Source organism: Rattus rattus, chromosome 1 (genome assembly GCF_011064425.1).
Source record: "Rattus rattus isolate New Zealand chromosome 1, Rrattus_CSIRO_v1, whole genome shotgun sequence".
Taxonomy (NCBI): domain Eukaryota; kingdom Metazoa; phylum Chordata; class Mammalia; order Rodentia; family Muridae; genus Rattus; species Rattus rattus.
This window is the reverse complement of record NC_046154.1, coordinates 56,406,270-56,427,537: the sequence shown is the minus strand read 5'-3', so window position 1 is coordinate 56,427,537 and position 21,268 is coordinate 56,406,270. Positions and strand designations below refer to the sequence as shown.

The 21,268-nt window shown below is 44.1% G+C and overlaps 1 protein-coding gene across 2 annotated transcripts in view; it reads left to right on the top strand.

Annotated features, from left to right (window-relative positions):
* Nfia (nuclear factor I A) overlaps window positions 1–21,268 on the top strand; it is a 335,528-nt gene that overhangs the window by 287,737 nt on the left and 26,523 nt on the right. The window contains exons 9-10 of one of the 2 annotated variants that reach the window (XM_032901855.1): window positions 8–173; window positions 15,681–15,772. In XM_032901855.1, coding sequence (XP_032757746.1) covers window positions 8–173; window positions 15,681–15,772 — 258 coding nt within the window. The remainder of the gene's footprint in view (window positions 1–7; window positions 174–15,680; window positions 15,773–21,268) is intronic. The other variant, XM_032901851.1, reaches the window with a different exon arrangement.

The following is a 21,268-nucleotide window of genomic DNA, read 5'->3' as shown; positions in this document are numbered from 1 at the left end:
TTTGCAGCCCAATGGAAGCAGTCAAGGCAAGGTGCACAACCCATTCCTCCCCACCCCAATGTTGCCGCCGCCACCGCCACCACCGATGGCCAGGCCTGTGCCTCTGCCCATGCCAGACACCAAGCCTCCAACCACATCAACAGAAGGCGGTGCAGCCTCCCCCACCTCACCGAGTGAGTATGGCTGAGACGAGGCGCCGGTTACTTACCATGCCCCATGCACTTGAGTTCACACCTAAGCCTTGTCCCTGACTGTGCAGGCTCCAGCAATAGGCCCAGATCCCCACACCCCATCCCTGCTGCCCTGTTATGTCTGTAGCATAGGCTGGAGCCCATATCCAAGAGCCCATATCCAAGCCACTCCTATGCATGGTCAAACTATACCAGATAAGGAAACACTTGGGTGTAGGTGGCAAATTAAGGTGGTGTATTGACATGCTGAGGACTGGACTTTTAAATTTTGCTTATTGCTGGAGTGGTTTGCATAGAAGGCTGTTCCCACGATGTTCTAAAAGCATCTGCTTAGGTCTATTCTTAATAGCAAAATATTTCAGTTTCCCTAGAAACTTGATGAGAGATAAAAAAAAAAAAAAAAGTATAGGCCTTGTACTTAAGATAGGAAAAGTATCTAGATCAAAGTGACCTCTCAGAGGTATAGTAAGAAGGGCCCCGTAACAGATCAGAGCTAGAGGCCATGGGGGCTGCATGAGAAGGCTTAGGAAGGGAAGGAAATAGAGGAGAGTAGGACGGAATGGAGGAAGAGAACCTTTTGGCTCTTCTCTCAGCAGTCTGAGAATACTTGATCAGAAAATAGGAGATTCTGAGATCTCTATGGTGGGAATGATTCAACAGTGAGCAATTCCCCAAATATCTCTTTGTAGTGTGGAGAGAGCAGGGCCAGAAATGGCACGAGCACACTGTGGCCCCTATTCGTGCCTGCAAGAGTGGCACAGAGAGTGATGGCTGGAGTTTCCAGGCCACCTGGTAGCCTTGAGAGAGGTGTGATGGGCCCTTTCCCAGTGCTTTAGAGAGGATGACAATGTAGAAATGGGGGCAGTGGCAGTGCACCTACCTAGGAAGAGCCTGGGGCACGGGGACAGGGATGTGCTAAAGGAAGTAGGAAAAGATGGATGAACTGAGCGGGAAAGAAGCATTTAGGTCAGAACCTTCAAGAACACTGAGAGCAGTCGAACAGAAGGGAACGGGGAGAAGTATTTTTGTAAATATAAACGAGCATTTAAATAAGAGGCCTTTTGGCTTTCTTGTATTCAACATTGTAATTAATGGTATTGGATACAGGAGAGAAAGGGCCAAAGAGGGACCACAGTCCTCTGCTCAGATCATAGACACTGGAATCACTTCTGGAGACAAGGAATCTAAAGCGACTTGCATCCCTCTTGGACATAGATCAGAGAGTAAACATCATCTGGTGTTTATGTCTTTGGAAAAGTGGATGACATTGTATATAAATTCCACAGCAAAAAAGACTAGAATCCAGAGGCAATTCAGGGAGACAGACCTACTTGGTAAGAGGTGGTTCAGTCCAACACCGGGAAGCCAAGGAGAAAATCAGTGTCCACTGACGTGGGAAGGGAGGTAACTGACTGGGCTCTTAGCACTTCTCAGAAGCAGGCTGGGAGAAGGCTTGAAAACTAGTGTTAGTACTGGGTCAAAATTTAAGGCAACATTATACTTTAAAAAAGAATCACGTGCTTTCTTAGAAACTAGAATTGCAGGATGGATTGGTCTGTGTCTCCTTAGCAGTTTATAAGATCTCAACTGCAGCAGGAAGCAGGTACAGATAGATGTTCAGCACCCCAACAGTGTGTCCAAACCTGAAGCTTGTCCCACAGAACAGCAGCTCACACTTTTCTGTCTAGGGGGTTGGGATTGCTAGCAATAAAATATTTTTCAGTTTAAAAAAAATAAAACAGGAAATCAAGCCAAAGAGCTCCTCTATTACCAACTTTCGCAAGGCCGAAGCTCCCTCTGAATGGGAGTAGCATTAGCTTCTCTGCCCATTCTCACAGCAGGTGATCAGGAGGGAGTAGGATAATACGCAGGCTCTGTGACAGACAAGAGGCCAAGGCATCATGGGTAATATCTTCTGATAACGAACTGCCAATAGACGCCAGCCTAAAGCAGAATATGTGTTGCCTCTGGCACTAATACTAAACTTTTCAGCATGGGAAAAGAAAAAACTATGGGTAAGACAGATCTGGAAAAAATTATCCATAAAATAAATGTATCTTAATGGGAAAAATCTGTTCCCCTTCCCTTAAAAATCAGGAAAGTGGGAATGGGGGAAATTTGTGCCCTTTCCTAAAGAGAACGTTTATGTTTTGATACGTGTACATAACCATTGACTATACCGTGCAGGACTGTTAGAATGTGATAGATACGATGCTTGACCTGGGAGAGCAGTTTGCACAGTGTGCTCCGTCTCACTGATGAGCTGCCGCTGTGGGTTTCTATCCCCACTAAGGAAAACCTCTTTTACTTTCTTGTTGTTGAGCATCAGCTCTGTGCCAAAAGCCCTTCTCGGCACCTAGAAGAGGGAATAAGTGTGATGTAAAAATCATGATCTTATAAAGACCTTGTTCCAAAGGGGAAGAGCGAGAACAAACAGCACAGTAAGTTGTGAGAGGCAGACAGTGCCAGACAGTGATCTCTGTGTGTGCGAATCCATGGAGCAGTGAGGGTAGGAGAGCATGCAAGTGGGGAGCAAGACCTACCAGCCCCTTGACATTGGGCAGAGGCCCTGATGGGGTGGGACCAGATGTCTGGTAGGCAGAAGAATCAGCCAAAGCAGCCTGGTGGGAGTGAGGAAGGCGAGGGCCATGAGAGAGAGAAAGAAGATCGAAGGCTAGGTTGGACAGGTGATGAGGATGGAGTTAATTAATCCCTCAGGGGTATGACGCTTGTAGGCCTGTGTCAGGGCTTGGGCATTTCCTGCAAGTGAGACTCTGAGCAGAGGAATACTTCCTGAAGTCTGGATGTTAGCAGAAGATCATGGAGGGCTTTGTTGAAATAGGTTCCGAGGACGGAGTATGGGGGACAAAGAAACAGAACATGATGGATGCAATGGGTATCTTGTGTACATCAGCTCCCGTCAGAGACCGAGAACTACCAAGGCAAATGCAAAAGATAAGAACTTCCATCCTGGTGGGGCAGGAAACCTAAACAACCAGACATAATTGAGGGAGGAACCTAGGGACCAGTAGATAAAATCAGGAAAGCAGAATTGGGCAGAGTATGGTAGAGGTGCCACAGCAATCACCCAGGTGAGCTGCCTGAGCACTGACGTGGGACACGCTCAGTAGAGCTGTACAAAGCTCTCAGACTCCAAGAATCTATATAAGATTTGCAGGTGCATCTGACCTGGGTAGAGAATAAGGAGAGACATCAGTAATGACCTGCAGGGGTTTTGACCCTGAGCTCCTGAAAGGAGGAAGATGAGAAGGTTCTGGGAGGAGCCAGTCTGGGTGAGGGATGGGCACTGGAAGGTTGAGTCCACTAGACCTCCCAGTGGTCAGGCTAAGCAAAACGTGCTGCCAATGGCAGATTACAGAGCTTTTTAGGGAGCATCTTCTTAATAAAGAACTTCTTTTAAAACACACAGTATAGTATAAAAGCTTTTAAAAAGGCTGCACGTGGTTGTACATGACTTTAATCCCAGCACTTGAGTGGCAGAGGCAACTGGATCTTGTGAGTTCAAGGCTAGCCTAGGCACCCAGAACCACATAGTGAAACACACAACCCCCCTTAAAAAGAGAGAGCGTTTTCTGGGTCCAAAAGACTACAGCTCCTCATGTCAAGGGTTGGGACTAGCCAATTCCACAAAAATGGAATTCCCCATATTCTTTGTTTCTGCAGTGAAGATTGGCATCATAACATGGAATTATAATGCAAAGGAGAAAACACTTTTGAATTATGGTAGGAGATAAAATATGCATATTCTCCTTTGTTAATTAATTAAAAATCAATTTGAGGTGCATAAAAAACTCATAAACATTTTTCTCCTCCATTCCTTCTTAGTTATGAACTCTTGATTTCTTTGAACTAAAATTCTATTAAAATAGAACCATGTAATAGCAAGTTACATTTATTGTTTATTTTTATGTCTCAAATGAATCTTGTATGCGTTTCATTCTGTAAATGAATATGTACCTATAACCAAGAACATAACAATGATCTAACACCAGAAGCAAAGTGTTTAAGTCTAACAATTAACATATGTTCAATGACTCTTGCTGAGCAGTGCTCCATACCTATGTGTATTATCTTCCTTCCACTCCCTTGAGGTCAGCCCTTCATAGAAAGGGCAACTGAGATGAGAAATCCAAGGTTACCTTGTCCAGTACAAAATTCTGATGCTGGTGTGGTGCTAGACTTCCCACTACCTCAGACCGTAACTGGGTAGCTGTCTCAGTTAGGGTTTCTATGGCTGCGACAGAGCACCACGAACAAAAGCAACTTGAGGAAGAAAGGGCTTATTTCAGCCCACCGTTCCACACCACAGTCAGGGCAGGAACTGGAGACAGGAACCTAGAGGTGTGGACTGAAGCAGGGACCATGGAAGAATGCTGCTCATTGGCTTGCTCCTGATGGCTTGCTCAGCCTGCTTTCTTAGGCAGCATTGAACCATCTACCCAAAAATGGTTCCACCCACAATGGGCTGAGGCCTCCTATATTGATAATTAATCAAAGAAAGGCCCATAGACTCAGCCTCAGGCCAAGCTGGCAGAGCTTAGGAAGAGGTGCTAACAAAAAGAAGAGCTGAGCTTACCAGAGCACTTTAAGAATTCTTTTATGTGCAGTGCCTCATTTTCTCTTCACATTAACTCTATGAAGGAAAGCCCCTTGTTAAAATGATTGAGATGGAGAAGACAAAACAGGTTGATAAGGTAACTTTCTGAAGGCCACTTAGCCAAGTGTTACAAGAACAGGACTCACACCCAGCCACCTGGAACCTGGAGTTTCTGTGTGTTTTTTGTGGCATAGAACTCTGTGCAATAACCCAAAACTACCTTTGTTAAGATAGTAAAGACTCTGTGGAGAAATAGAAAAGGTACTCGTAGTTGTTGGTACTTCAGTATGAATGTGACATATTAGCAGAGAAGAGAACTCGAAGGTTTGGGGAAGGCGTCGTAATTATGGTCCGTCTTTCAGAGAAATGGTAGTATAGGAAATTGAAAGACAAGTTAGTGGCTTCGTGTCACACAGCACTCTTTTCACAGCTGATGTCTAGACAGTATTAATTGATGTCTAAATTTCAAAATATTTACTTAATAAGATTCTCTTTGGCATAGAGGTCTGTGAACTTTCATAATACCACAGATTCTTGAAACTGTCACCATAGGCGAGAGACAGAACAATCCTGTAGAACTCCCTTCCCACTCTTCCTTCCTCTCCAGTCGGGGTCTCATGTGGAGCAAAGTGTATTTTGTCCTTATCCCAGATGAATTTTAACCACTTTAACTAGACAGCTTTTGCCAACATGTGTATAGGAAAGAGAGAGAATTCCAATTAACTAGGAATGATATGGGCTTTTGAAGCCTTAAGGCCCATCCCAAGAGACACACCTCCTCCATCGGAGCCATCATCCTCCTAATCCTTCCCAACCAGTTCTGCTAACTGTGGACCAAGCTTTGAAATATATACGAACCATTCTTATTTAAGCCTACACAAGGCCTGACTACGTGTAGTAATCAGTCTATGAATAGAGTGGTATCCAGAGAGAAAAAGCCAGTATTCGGTAGAGTATACTGGGACAACCAAGTAGCCATCTGGAAAAGTATTTCTTCCACAAAAATAAATTTCATCTGGGACCAAAACAATCAAACAAAAAAGTTAAAATGGCTGACCTGTACATAGTTAAAAAACCATTGTACAGTTTTGTTTATAATATTTGAGAGAGGAAGGCCTCTCTGAATATGTGTGTGTGTGTGTGTGTGTGTATAAAGTTACATACATTTACACCATAAGTATTAAACATTTCTATATAAAATCATACACATATGCATATCTCTTAAATGTAAGCCATACATTTTGGACATATGCACAAAACGGTGTCTAAAGTATTCATGAAAACATCAGTTATAATAGGAGGCTGCTAACACAGATATGTGCCAGTGTAACTGCTCGGCACAGGGACTCTTTAAATATAGTCAAGCTTATTTAGACACATGGAATAGCCTTTGAGATCCACATGTGTGGTAAGGAGGGCCTAGAGGAGTGTGGCCTGCACTGCAAGCTGCCGAGGGAATGGATAGGACTCAGGAACTGAGTTGACTGAAGAAAAGGGGGCAGGGGTATTGGCAGTGCCCCCTCTCATAGAAACAGATGATACTAAATTTCGATTTGCTCTTTTCTGAGATATAATTATTTCTTTATGTTTGAAAGCCCTTGCCCACTGATCCTCCAACAGTCATGCTGACCAAATCCTTTGAAGCCTGAGCATAACAGCAGAATGTGCTGCCTTTCATAAAGAATACTATTTCCCCTCCTGAGAGACGTCAGTGTAAGGTCTGCATTTCATTCACAGCAGGTATGGTTTAGGGACCCCCAGCATGCAAATGGATACACACTATCTTCAATAGTAATTTATCTTTCTTCGGAGCACTTTGTTTTGTATACAGTCTATTTTTTAATGTTTACATTTGCAAAAAAAGCAGTCAGAATGATCACTCAGTGGGTAGAGATGTTTACCCTAAAGCCTGACAACCTAAGTTTAATCCTTGGTACCCACGTGACAAAAGGAGAGAACAGCTCCTATAAGTTGTTCTCTGAATTGTACACATGTGCTGAGGCATGCAAGCACACACACACACACACACACACACGCACACACACACACACACACACACACAAGAGACGTAATTTGAAAAGATGTTAATTGCAAAGGAAAAGAAAAGAATGTTCTTTTTTTTTTTTTTTTTTTTGGTTCTTTTTTTGGAAAAGAATGTTCTTAAAGTCCAGGCACCGGGTAGGTTATTTCCCAAATGCATTAGGTACAGTTATTATAGCTTTAAGGTAGAATTGTGAAACCTCTTCTAAAGAAAGTGAAATCGAGCTAACATTCAAACTCAAGACTCTTGAGCACCAAAGCCCAGTGCCTTCTACTCTGCCAGAACATATAATATGTTGACAGGTGTGATACTGCGATTTTCCTTTGAACATTCTAAAACACCTCATAAAAACATTTTTTTATTATTTTAAGAGTCATATCACTGAATTAGATGAAAAACACAGCAGAACCCAGAGCTGGGGAAGAGACGCTACAACTAGAATTGCATGGGTTGGGCGGCTCAGCACCAGAGAATACTTGCCTGATGCTCACAAGACTCTGGGGTCAACTAAGAGGAGGGGACAGGCCGAGAGTAGAATGCAAGGCTAGGTCCGTGTGAGTAACCACAACAGTTCAAGGATGTATGTCCTGTCGTTTCTTTTTTTCTTTTTACTTTTTGAGTTGACATGTGAGTTTTAAGAATTTCTTATTAAAGATAATATGTGGCATTTAAGGAAACTTCAGAAGCACACAAATATAAAAAGGAAGTGATGTCCTCCATAAGGAGCTACCGTCAGCACCTTCCTTCTCCCCCCACCCTTCTGGGGTGTGTATTTATGCATCCATTCCATGCGGAGACCGATATGTACTGGTTTTGAACATACGAGGGAAGGATCTCTGTGCTACTTTCTCAAGTGGGACACTATACCTCGACCATAAGGAAGTTAAGAGATGCAGTGCTCATGCAGTCTATCCACTCCCTCCCATCCTTTCCAGCATCCGTATGGAGTAGGACCCAGCAGATGCCTGGACCCACATTTTGGTCCTCAGGGCTAATCCTCTCCATGGGCTGCCCTGCTGAAAGTGGGATTAGGAAGCAAGCAGTAGGAAGATTCCTTGCAACACATTACCAAATGTTTGCAAGATTTATGCCACTTTTACCCTTGCAGATTGTGGTGTCTCATTATAACACTGCCTTTAAAGTGTTTTGAGTACGGTTTTGATTGTTGAGAAACAAACATCATGAGTATATTAAATTGCCTCTCCCTCAAATCTGAGAATCAAGGAGCCCGAGGTAAATGATAGCACATTTTTTTTTCTTCAGATGTTTTCTCCCAAAGCACAAAGGAGTCCAGACTCTCTGCCTTTCTGAAAATCTTCTCCACGTTACTTTGGACTGATCTGTCAGAAGGGCACCCTGGTAGACAGTCACAGGGGTAGAGCCCCAGTTAGAAAATAGATTAGGGTAAATGATGTGTACTATCCTAGCCTCTTTACAGACAGACATTTAGAGAGAGAAACTGCTATACATATCATACTTCTATTAGACACCAGAAGGGGCAAGCTGAGCATGGTAGTTCTCAATGGGCTGAAGGAGAATTCCTAGTTCGAAGCCAGCCTGTGCTCAACATGGGAGACTCCATCTCAAAACAGTCAAAAATCAAGTAGATTCTACCCAGATTTTCTGGATCTTACCTCTATGTTCTCTATCTCCCTCCCCTTTAAAAAAAGATGTTAATTATGGTTTTCAAGTTTCATTTGTAATCTTAAGATTAAAAAATGAATGGAAGTAGCCCATCATAATGGGTAATGCCTATAGTCCCAGACTTGAGACCCTGAGGCAGGTCCATCACAAGTTACGGGCCATCCTCGGCTGGAGAGTAAGACTCTATCTAAAGGAAAAGGAGAAAGGCAAAGTTCCTAGACGGAATGTTCAAAGTATCCATCACCTCAGTCTTTAGAGTAATTACTTTCTAACTCGCTTTCTGGTCATCTTCTGCACGTGTCTCAACCCCAGTTGAGCATGATATGTATATTAACATGCACATAGGCATGTACATGAACACATTACAGCTCTGTAACGTGATTGTATTTCCTACTGTAAGCATAGCGTGATGTCGCTAGTTAACATTTGAAGACACGACCGTCTCTAGAACGCTCCACTATCGGGATGTGGCATTACCTTGTAAGTTGGTTCCAGTTTGTCGCTCTTATTGGCAGTACTGTAATGACCATCTTGGAGCATAAATCTTTATATCAGTACTTTCATTGGCTGCTGAAGACAAATTCCCATGAGTAGGTTTCCAGAGTTACACAGCCTTCTGAGAGGTTGCAGAAGCTTTTCAAGGGAGAATGAGCCAATATATCGATCGAGGTTTCTTTTTTTAGCAACCCCCCCCCCAGCTGAATCCAGGGTCTGTTCCTCGTGCTGTTTAATAAAACTTTCACCTGTGCCTACTCATACACATGCTTGCCTTGGATCAATAAATATGTCCTATCAATTGGAACAACACACAGCGCAGCTACAAAAATAAGTGACAGTTGCAGAATTTAGATTAGCCATCAGAAATGAACTGAAACCAAGCCTGCTCTCCTTTTAAATGGTGCCAGAAAGAAAGAAAGAAAGAAGAAAGAAAGAAAGAAAGAAAGAAAGAAAGAAAGAAAGAAAGAAAGAAAGAAAGAAAGAAAGGGAAAGAAAAGAAAAGAAAAGAAGGAAGGAAGGAAGACAGACAGATAGACAGACAGTTATGCTCGATTTGAGTAGAATGGCACTGGAAATGCTTGTGACGAATTGCCACATTTTCACACAGATTTTAGTAAGGTCAGGTCATAGCATCTTCAGGGTAAAAGTCTCTCTCTGTATCCACACTGTTCCTGTGCCTCCGAGCTTCCTCTCAGCCGCTGAGAAACCTCTGTACGGCTTGAAATCTCAGAAGCAAAGCCATGGGGCAGAGTTGACGCCTTCCTTGCTTTTGCAAGCAGTTGGCCATTAGACCTATCATGCACAGTGCTATAATATATGCTAGTAATGCTAATATATTAAAATTAGGATTCAGTAGCTTTCCAGGAAGCTTGTGGGCATGTTGTTCTGTGGTAGCTTACCAAGGATAAGACTTTGATTTCATGCCCCGAGGGCTGTGTTTCACTTGTTTGTGAAGACAAAAGATTTGCAGAGATAACCGAGTGCACAGAGATGATCCAAACTGAGGGAATTTGGAGTGGTTATCCTCTAGGTTTCAAAAATACGAAATGAGAACGGACAAAACCCGCTCACTCATAGAAGAACATCTCTAAGTCTCTGCCTTTCAAAGGACTTAAAATATCCTATGCTGTCCCCAACTCTGTGCATGTCCTGCACGCTTGCTCATGCCAATAGATTTATTTGAAAAGAAAAGAAGAGGAAGGCTCCACTATCGCCAATATTCTCTAGTGACCTTGGAGGGAACTGCTGTTCAAATCCATAAACGAATTCAATAGTAATGGATTCCTTTAGATATTAGCTAATCTCTTTTCTAATAGCTTCTATATTCTTTTTAAGATGGAGGTTTCCTTAGCACCCCCTCCCCTACCCACATCCTACAAAATAAGACAGAAAGCTGAAGATTTTGGAGATTATTTAATGAAGTGCTCCAGTTTGCAATTTATCAGCATCCTTCAAGGGCTGATGTCACAGGATCGTTTAGTAGTGTTGCAGCTGTTTGAAGTCTTGGCTCTAAGTCTGTATTCCCGAGCTTGCTTTGGTTACCCTCATTCCGGTAACTAGCGCGTTCTCTGGGCCGGTGGGAAACAAAATCATAAAGGTATTTTGAGTGAAACTGAAGTTTTGAGGGGAAGCTCCAAAATAGGTTTCTGAAAATGAGGGAATGTGAGAGGCGAGCCCTGATGTGCGAAAGAAGGGAAAGATCCCAATGGGGCCCTACCTGACTGTTGTGCTGGTAACCAAAATACATTCTCTTTGTTTATGCTATAACTGACTCCTTCCTTTTAAAACAAAATGGACTCCATGGACCTCTTCCCTGCATTTTTTCAAACACTGTGATTCCAAATCCTTCAAAATAAGCCTCTCTTTGCAAAGGACAACATATCATCTGAGGTTTTATCCTCCCTCTGCAGCTCAGGCTGCTTCCTCTGGAGTGTCCTGTCTCCAGGAACCTGTCAACCCCACTCCCTCACACGTATCTCAAAAGCCAGCTCCATCTCCTCTAAAACTGCTTCCTGTTCCCCCGGCAGGGTGTCACCGGCAGGGTGTCACTGGCAGGGTGTCACTGTCTGTCTTTTAACAGCCCACAGATTACCCGTAGTACTTTTAGACTCTCATATTCATTTTCTACTCGTGCATTTCCTCCGTCGATGCTGACATCTGAGGATAGCAAGAATCTTTGCCACCTTTGTGTGCAACAGTGTGCAGAGCAGAGCCTGACACGTGGCAAGGATGCGGATAAGCATCTTTAGGGGAAAGAACATAGGACTCCATTAAAATAACTCTCCAGTGGACTCCAGAGGTTGAAGAAAGAGTGTTGGCCACTTTCATGGAGTTGGTGTCTTTGATGAAAGGAGAGACAAATCTGCCTCCATGCATCCCAGCAGAGAGTAGGCCCACCTGCAAGGCTTGATTCTAGCATCTGGAAGTAAATTCAGAGGCTCAATGCTCACCTGGACTCTTGCATTATTTGACCCCAGTCACCAGAGCACCACCCAGCCAGCAGCTCAGCCCAGAGCAAACCCAGCACTCAGCTTCCTGGGAGAGCATGAGAATACAGACCAATCCCAATATCCAAAGAGGGGCCCTTTTGCAGTCACACTTTACAAAGAGACCCAGACTAGTTTTTTTCTCTTCTTCCTTCCTGCCTTTCATATCACATTTCAGTTGCTAAACTACACCTTAAAACTGCCCGCCTAGGTCCACTGCAGCAGCACAAATTCAGTCTGCTAATTTGCCACGTTTGGAAGATTACACTCTTGTGAAATATCCCCTGATTTTGCAATAGATATCCTAACAGCAGCATCTTTGCCCTAGCTTTTTTTTTTCTTTTCTTTTTTTTTTTAAACAAAGACAGGAACGTGATAACCTCCATTCAAAATTATAGCCGCCAAATTCTTACTAGCGTGAGCAAGTGTCACTGGCTCAGGACTGCTGCAGTCAGCACTAATTCATCTGGAGATGCCAGGACTTCAGCATGCTTCCCCTGTTCCTTCTTATTCAGAAAAGGAGGCCCTACACCAACTGCAACTTTATTTACCGCATCCAATGCTGAGTTAGAAGCTAAGCCCCCAGGGAGCCTGCAGAGGTGTGGAAGAGCAGTGTTGATGTGTTCTCTCTACTTTCTCTACCCTTAACAGTTCCCAGCATTCTCAGAGGCCCTGTAAAACTGTTGCTAATATTGAGAGGGAGGGAGAGAGGGAGAGAGGGAGGGAGGGATGGAGAGAGACAGAGAGAGAGAGACACAGAGACATTCTTGAGCCATTTTGCCCGTTTGCTCTTACAATGGCAAGAGGGCACATGTCCCCCATGAAGGAGTATGGGATTAGCCGTGCATATGAAGAACCCAGAAGAATGTCACTCTTTGGAGAGGAACAGCCATGATTTGAATTTTGGTATTTAAGACTATGGCAAAGGCCCAACTAAGATTCCTTGATGATATGAAGAAATAACACCTGATGAAGGAGGAAATATCATCAGATAGTTCAGAAAGAGCTGGAGACAGCTTCAAATAGGACAGTCTTCCACGATCTTAGGAAAATAGGAAAATAGACCATGGTGGCGTCAGTAAAATGTCTGAAAACAAAAAGCAAACACCGGATTTCAGACGCTGCCCAATGATTAATAATATGTTTTTAAACAAGGACTTTTAAAATAAGATTCTGTAGCTAAAATGAAATATCCCTGCAGTTGTCATAAAGACAGTGGGTCTCTAGTTACCTCTGGGTCTCTCCTTCAAAACTCTCAAGATGTCTGTAGCAATCCCTCGCTATCTAATTCCATGGTTTCCCAAAGCTCTTCCCACAGTGTCTGACTATTGGTCTTTCCAATAGGCTGAAAACTATCAAGAGAACTATGAATGTTTTACAGCAGGAGCATGGCCCAGTTGTCGGTAGCTAAGGGCCACACTGCCCATCTTGCCCTGGTGTTTTGTTCATTTTAGAAACTCTTGTTTGTGTGTATATAATTAATTTGCTGTGACATATATTTATTTTTTTAAGCTTCAGCTGAGGTTTGACTCAGTAATATAAGTCCGTGACTCTATGGTTTCATTGAGGGAAGTCTCTCATATCTTTTCAGGAACTAACATCCTATTAGAGTTGAGTTTCTGCCTGCTGTAGCTATTATGTGGAAAAGGCATCATACGCTCTCTTCCCTCCCTCCCTCCTTACCTCCTCTCCTTCCTTCTTCCTGTCTTCCTTCCCATCTTCCATATTTCCCGTGATTTTTCTATGTCTGTAAATGTGCCCAGAAGTTACCTTTCTGTAGAACCATCTTTCCTAGGCACAAGACTACAGCTTAGGTGTCCAAAGTTCTCCAGATAACTGCCCTACCTCATTCTTTTCTCTGAGTCACTAAGCCCAGGGTATGTCTTTCTACCCTGGAGCTCATGTGTAACAACAGAGAGTATACTTTGTAAATGTCCCACACGCTCTAATTTCGATGATGGAAGGAGAAAACAAGTTAGAAGTAATAACGTCACCATTTAAGTCAAGGCAAATTAGGTAATAGGATTAATAAAAGGCCTTTCCAACCTAAGCCACTTTACTGTGAGCAGTGTATCAAAGCGCGCGCGCGCACACACACACACACACACACACACACACACACACACACACACACACACCCCTAGTAACCTGCAAGCTGTGGTCAATGAGTGTGCTTGTTGGGGATGTCACAGGTATAGAAGAAACATTCTCAGAAATCTTGCTGTGTGCCTATGATAAGCAGCTGTCCAGTGCCCACTGTTCCACCTAGACCATCAGACTAAGGGCCCCGCTGTGGCACAGCATGGGTCACTTAGCTGCAGAACCCAGACATCCCTCCATGCACTTCTGTGCCTGGGCAAACCACCTGCCCATTCACAAATAAAAAGAATTCTTTCCCCTGGCCTGATGGGTCCAATAGGTCATTTTAGCCCTACCATGCTCCTGACCTTTCTCCATTCTTCTTGTGTCCTAGAAGCAGGAACTATAGTCCACATTTTCAATACACCGATCTCCTTTGATATTTCCTAGCATGTGTTAAAGTAAAGCCATAGGCTAAAAGGTAAAGGAAACGCAAACTTGGCTGGTGTAAGGCCTGAATGTAGACTTTGCTCTCAACTGGAACTTCCTGGCGTAGAGGGTAGCCCAGAGGAAATGGGCAGATTCCCATCATTAGACAGTATGGCACAGAGCATCCTCATCTTTTATACAAAACCGTTAGTGGATAAAAGCACCTAGCACAGTCCTTCCCTGACCTCAGAGGGCCCTGAGGTTCATCTTGTGCTCAACAGTTTAACTGGGTCACAGCTGTACCATGGGACCACAGACTGGCTGAATGGCTCATCTCTTACCACCATCAGGGTAACCAACAGGATTTGGGGCAATTGGCAGGGATTATATCCCTATGTGGGCTTGAATAAGAAGCATGAGCTCCCCTGACGCACGAGAACTCCCAGAGAATCAGGTGATGTCAATAGCGGCCAAACTGCCGTGCCAGAAATTATGAGCTATTTTCGTTTCTTTAGACAGCGTCTATCTAGAGTTAGTTTTCTAGAGTCTTTTATACTTTGAATTTTTCAGGCTAGCTCATCAGTTAAAAACAGGTACTGCTGCTTTCACAGAGGATCCCAGTTTCATCCACAGCATGGATGTCAGGCAGTTCACAAGCCCCTGTAACTCCTGTTCCAGGGAAATCTGACACTGTCTTCTGAATTCTTTAGGTGAATGCAGTCACATGCACATATTCATACACACACACACACACACACACACACACACACACACACACACACACAAGAGAGAGAGAGAGAGAGAGAGAGAGAGAATTAAATGAAAGTCATAATTAAATAACAATCTAGAGATTCTAGGACAGAGAAAGAATGTGAGCTAAATTTTTGGAGTTTGGGGACCACCTACCTAAACATGTATTTGGGCTCGAAGCTCACGGAAAGCCCCTGATTTTCTTTTCTCTAGCGAAGAAACTCATAAACATAAAATGACAAAGCTTCCGTGTCCAGCGAAGAGAGTGAACTCTAAAGTGGTGGCCAAGGTCCCAGTGTGACAACTCAGTCTATCTTGTGCAGAAGGGTCCTGGGAAGGGACAAGTGGTAGCCTGGAGGTTTCAAGCACACCTGGGCATCCTCAAGATTCCACAGATGCTGCTGGGCCCATAAAGGCTGCTTGCTCTAGCTGGGTTTTCACCCCCTTCCTGGAAAACCCCTTCATTCTCTCCTTAAGACTTCTCTACCTGTGGAGGCCTAGAACTGGTCTGTGACTCTTCCAAGCATAGTGGATGAGAGAGCATGGCTGTAAAGTCTCTGTTCCTCCACATCCTACCCCATTCCTTTCTCCCTGTCACTAAGACTGGGGTCTCTCTCTCCCTTCTCCTCCCCGCCCCCTCCCCCTTTCTCCCCCAGAACTCATGTTTAACATACAAAGTACACTTTGCAAATGTCCTGCATGTTCTAATCTGAATGACCTGAGGAGAAAACAACTCCTCCAAGCACCAATTGGATGCCATTTAACCCCAGCGGTCCCCTGGGAGCCAATCCCTGCCCGCCCCTCCCTTTGCTAGCCAGATCCTTTTGCTAGCTACAGTGTTTGCATTAATCAGCTGCGTAGGCTCGGAGACTGTGTGTTTTGGTGTTGTTTGTGTGTGCAATCTCGTGCTGCTTCCTGAACGCATGTGTCCCTTCCCTTCACAGCCTACTCGACACCCAGCACCTCCCCCGCAAACCGATTCGTCAGTGTTGGACCACGGGATCCAAGCTTTGTAAATATCCCTCAACAGACACAGGTGGGCCGCTCTCATCTTTTCTGTATGTGGTGCAGCTTGTTTTATTCATCAGGTGCAGTCTGATGTGTCTTGGGGCACACCAGGTCACACATGCCCCAGCTCTCTCCAGTTCTCTTCCTCCTGACCCCATCCCTCGAAGCCCGGTAGCCCAGTGTAGCGAGGTAGCCAGGTGCTCTCTTAGGAACCGTAAACAACATGCCTGGGATCCTTGCTTATGGTATTGGGGTAGGAGAGGAGAGCATCTGGGTCAGACTGCTTTTGCCATGGCAAATTAAGGTTGCTGGTGGGCAGTGTGTACTCCCTCCTTGTGGCAGCCATGGCTCTGCAGCTATAAGCAGACAGACAAGCTCCACCGTGGAACCTGTTTTCCATGGTATCGAAGCAGCCACTGGGAGACCAGACACTCCTCTCATTTTATGGCCCCAGGAAACTGGTAAACTTTATAAAAGATGGGGCTGGGAGCGGGACAAAAAATTTCTAAGCCCTTTATTAAGTCCCTAGTGTGTCGGAGCAGGTGACCGAGGGGTTGCTGTGACTGGGCGGTGCTAAGCAGAAAGTCATATTGAAATGGTTGATTGAAAGTAGGGTGCAGAACACCCAGAGCTGGCTGAGTACAGGAGACGGGTGCTTTTGGGTTTGTGTAGGCTAAGAAGAGCTCTTCTAAAACAGGTTTAAAGTGCCTGCTGTGAGCTGAGATGTAGCAAACCTCTGGGCCCCACGGCATATATGTAGAGGACCGTGAAAGAGAATTAGGTCCACGTTTGTAGAATAAACTACTCTTCAATTTCCTAACCAAAATATGACCACACACTTTCATCATTGATAACCACGAAATGATTTTGTCTCTGAGGTTCTTGACACAGTTTGAAGTTTCCTTCAGGTTGTTCTGTGCATGAGCTTAGCGTGTAAATGTCAGGTACCCAGCTTCTGTCTACAGCCGAGAGCTTCCTGAGTCTGCTCCCTTCCGACACGGCTCTGCTCTACTGTCCTTACCTACAGCACTGCTTCTGATCCCCCTCCCCTTACACTGAAGCAGCACCCCAGAAAGTCCGGCTCTGAGCAGAAAAGGGAGTGCCCAAGAAGAGGAACCGCTCTCCTCTTGAATCTCCAGCTTCTGCTGTTTCTTCTAAATCTGGCTTGCACATGGTGTCTGAGATTAAAATTCCTACTCAGAACCTCCCTGTCTTCACGTTCTCCCACTTATTTGCTTATTTTCCCATACCTTCAAATACTCCAATACTGTCCTGGTGGTTTGAAGTCGTACCATTCCAGAGAGAACACCCGTCTTAGAAGATGGGTGTTGCTGTGTGCTTTGGACGTCTATGTTCAGGCTCAGTGAAAAGTGGGACAGTGGGGCTCCCTTCCCTCCATACAGGGTGGCTGTTTTGTTTCTTTCAAAGCTTGAGTCTAATCAGCTCGATTCATGGAACACCTGAAAAGTACAGCTTTAAAATGTCTTCTTTGTATTTTGCATGGTGTTTTTGTTTGTATTTTGCATGGTATTTTATACAAACGAATTCTCCTCATCTAAACTGTACATTTTCTACTTTGTTTATCTGTCTATAATGAAAACGTGGTTCTTCCAGTGTTACTTTTTCCCATAAGTTCCTTCTTTAACTCAAAGACTAAGTATTCATGGTGTTGACCACAAAAACTTCAATTCTTTACAATCCAGATTTTGCACGCATCTGGACGAATGATGTCATAAAGATCTAGTATTGGCACCTAGAACTGAATTCTTTTTGTTTTCCATTAAATATTTGGCATTGTGAGGACAATAGCTTAAATGTTTCTTACCACAGTGACACCTGTCGCATTTGGCTTGAAGAAAGTCATTCCTGATTATTTCATGAGAAACCGTAAGAATGGGATTCTTTTTCTGTGCCCTCTGTGAACCTATCTAGTTTTATACTTTTTAATTTATATCCCCCAAATATTTTATTTTATGATATGTATTACCATGTTTAAGAATAAGCTGTTCAAAATATTAGATATAAATGATAAATATTAGTAGACCTTAAATATAGCTCCCTTGTGGAAAGTCCTTAGTTGAAAAAGTATTTTCTTACAAATGAGTGTGTGTGTGTGTGTGTGTGTGTGTGTGAGAGAGAGAGAGAGAGAGAGAGAGAGAGAGAGAGAGAGAGAGAGAGAGGTGTGCATCTGGGTATGTGCATGTGCACATGTGCATGCATGCATGTGTGTGGTACTGAGGTTAACTCACAGATGCTAGGTTCTACCACTGATCCCAAACCCTCTTTTTACCTCTCAAAAACTTTTGAGATGGGATCTCACTAAACCACCCAGGCTAGCCTTGAACTCACTCAGTGGTTCAAATAGGCCTTGAACTCATGATCCTCCTGTCTCAGTCTCCCAAGTAGTTGTACTGATAAGCCCCTGGGCGTGGCTTACAGGAATGTCTAAGTTTTACTTGAACACCTTTGCGTTCTTTACTTTCTAAGCTTGTGCTTGTTGTTAGATAGCTTTGCTGTAAGGCATGACTCGGGATTGGTTGAAATTTAGGACAACTTTTAAAGCTGTCAGATATTTGCTCTCTACCGCTTTTCCAGTAAAGTTAAGAGTCCCCCATACAGATATTTGGTTTGCTGTCTGCCTCTGCATGAGTAAACGTTGGAGTTGCCTAAACAGATGTTTGACTCTGTAGATTCAGAACAGCCTGGATGGTATCCCATGCCTGTCATCTGAGGCAGGAAGATTGAAAGTTCCAGACTAGCCTGGAATAGGAGATAAGACCAGGTCTCACCACAAAGCAGAAGAAATCCCGACTGAAGTCCATAGACAGATTCAAGAATGAAAGGTCCTTTGTTTCCCCAGAACCCAGTTCCTGGTAGAAATCTCTAAGCATTCCTTATGCCATCTGATAGAGGATTGTTCTCCATTTTCTTGCTTACTTCCACATACCTTCCTACTCTGAGATTTTTCTGGTGAGTTTGAAGTTGCATAATTGCTTTGAAATCATCTATCTTAAAATTCAGTTCACACACAGAGACTTCATTGTTAAAAACGAAGGGCATCCCGATACCACGTATGGACGAATCTAAATCACAGTATGTTAAGTTGAATAAGCCCATCACCAAAAGAGAAAACCTGTGTTGAAGTGGTGACTTTATCTCATTCAGTCATGATGCATGTTAATTTGGGGAAATACAGATGAGAAAAATAATAAAATTCACTAGGAGCCTCACTCAGTGTTAACCCTATCTATATAAACCCACCCTGGGTTTCTACACATTCAAGTATATGGAAAAAGCAAGGTCAGATTATATCCATTGTGTAGTAACCTGCCATTTCTTCTGTGCAACAATGTATTACGGCCTTCTTTCCATGTAAATTGAAAACGTTGAATATTGGCTTTTATTACACCTATTCATCATCGGCAGTGATTGGTAGGGAAAGATAGCACAGATAATTGAAAGCTGCTCTTCTCCCCCCTTCGCTGCCAGTCTGTTGTTCTCTCCAGAGGATCCTCCTGTCACTGAGGGATAGATGCATCCCTCTTACACTTGTAAGAGATCACTTCCATTCACACTCCTTCCAGTTGCCGGGCACATCACACCCTGGCTTCCGGCTCTGGCTAGACACTCTGCCAAGTGATCTGCCCTCTTCTGCCTGGCTCTTCTGCCTGCTTCCTCTGCTCCGGGCATGTGGCCCTCCTCACCTTGCTCGTCCATGTCTACACTGAAGCTGCTCTTACTAAGAGATGTAGCCAGCTCCCGTGGGCTCTGGAAAGCCCACAAGTTCTAATAAACTGTCTCCCACTCTACCCTGACACTCTTCTCCAGTAGCACCCCATGATGGTTGATGCTAACTGATGGAAAAGTCCTTGAGTGTTTACTTTCTTTGTATACTGTTGATTCAGTCCTGAATGATTCAGACCCTGCCATTCTTCACATAGAAAGCTGGGGGCATCCCCCTGATATAATCTGATCTCTTAAAACAAGAACCTTTATGAACAGGTATTTTCTTAGAGCAAAAGAGGTCACACTTCACAACTGGGTTGATAAATAGGAATGCATATTCTTACAAAGGAAGAGTGAGCAGAGAGCTCATTTTGATTTGGGTTCTAGTTGAATCCAAACATTCAGATAAAAATGTTTGACCTGCAGAACCTTGATGAGGACAAGTTCTTTATAATGAAAAATGAATTCTAATAGTATTAAAAGCAAGCGTTCTCTCTTCACCGCCAGACCCGTCATCATTCGGTATGGGCGCAGCTTTGGCATCTGAAATGTTATTTAAGCCCCAGGAGTCTGGCTCAGCTCTGTATGATCTCAGTTTGCTGTAACTTCTGCTAAGTAAATCTTAGCTGCCTCACCGTATGCACCACCTACAGTGTGACCTCCTCAGCTCAAGTTCACAGCACAGGACTGAGCCTCACAGCCATCCTGAAAGGTTTCCACAGGTCAAACCAAGGCAGTGACGCTCATCACTCTATCTGTTGCCCACAGCACCCACTCTGCCACCTCGGAGAGGTATCCACAGAGAAAGTAGTGTCCCTGAGGTCTGGCTGAGAAACTACAGTTTAAGTGATCTGCACAGCTCTCGAGGATTTCAGCCACTTCAACATTTGTTTTATTGCTTACTCTGTTCTTCAATGCCTAAAGAAGACAAGAATTCCAACTGTCCTGAAGGTCTAGAGAGCACAGTGGAAGAAGAAAGAGACATAAAAACCAGGAGGGCTGACATCAATCGTGGCATCAATAGCGCAGTGTGGCTAGGCATAGTGCCAGCACCTGGGAGGCTGAGGCAGGAGGATCGTGAATTTCAGCCTTGCTTGGGCTACATGAAGAGTTCTAGACTGGCCTGTGCTACAAAAATAGCTCTCTCAGAAGAAAATTAAATAAATAAAGGCAATAGTGATTAGGCTAAGAGGCTCCAACGTCACATAATGGCTGGAAGAATTTTCTGAAGACCAGATGAGGCAGGAGAAACTGGGTTGTTTTTCTGTCCTCACCTAACTTTGGTCTGATGATATTTTTCTTACACAGTATACCTAAGCACAATCACCACACACACACACACACACACACACACACACACACACACACACTTTTAATTCTTGCCAATCAAGTGATAGATAAAATTTGAGCATCTTAAAAAAAAAGAAAGCAGTGCAACTCTAGATTCCCCCAGACCAAGCAGATACAATTAGAATCCTTACCTGCCAAAAATATACCTGCCAGGAACCCCCTCCCCCTCCTTCTGAGAAGTGTCCCCTCCAGACATTGTGTCCTCATTTTGCCTGAGGCTCTGTGAGACTCATATCCCTGAGCTCAAGCCTAGTGCCTCCCTCCCTCCCTCCCTCCCACGTGACTTCCTGGCCACGGAAGAGAAGTACAGCACAGACGTTAAACTAAGGCTCAGCTGGAGAGTTACAAAAGGAACACAGATTTCTCTTAGAGAGTAGCACAGTGCCCAGTCCTGTCCCATCCTGCCCCGCCCTGCAGGTGGATTTGAGCATTTCCTGAAGCTGACTGA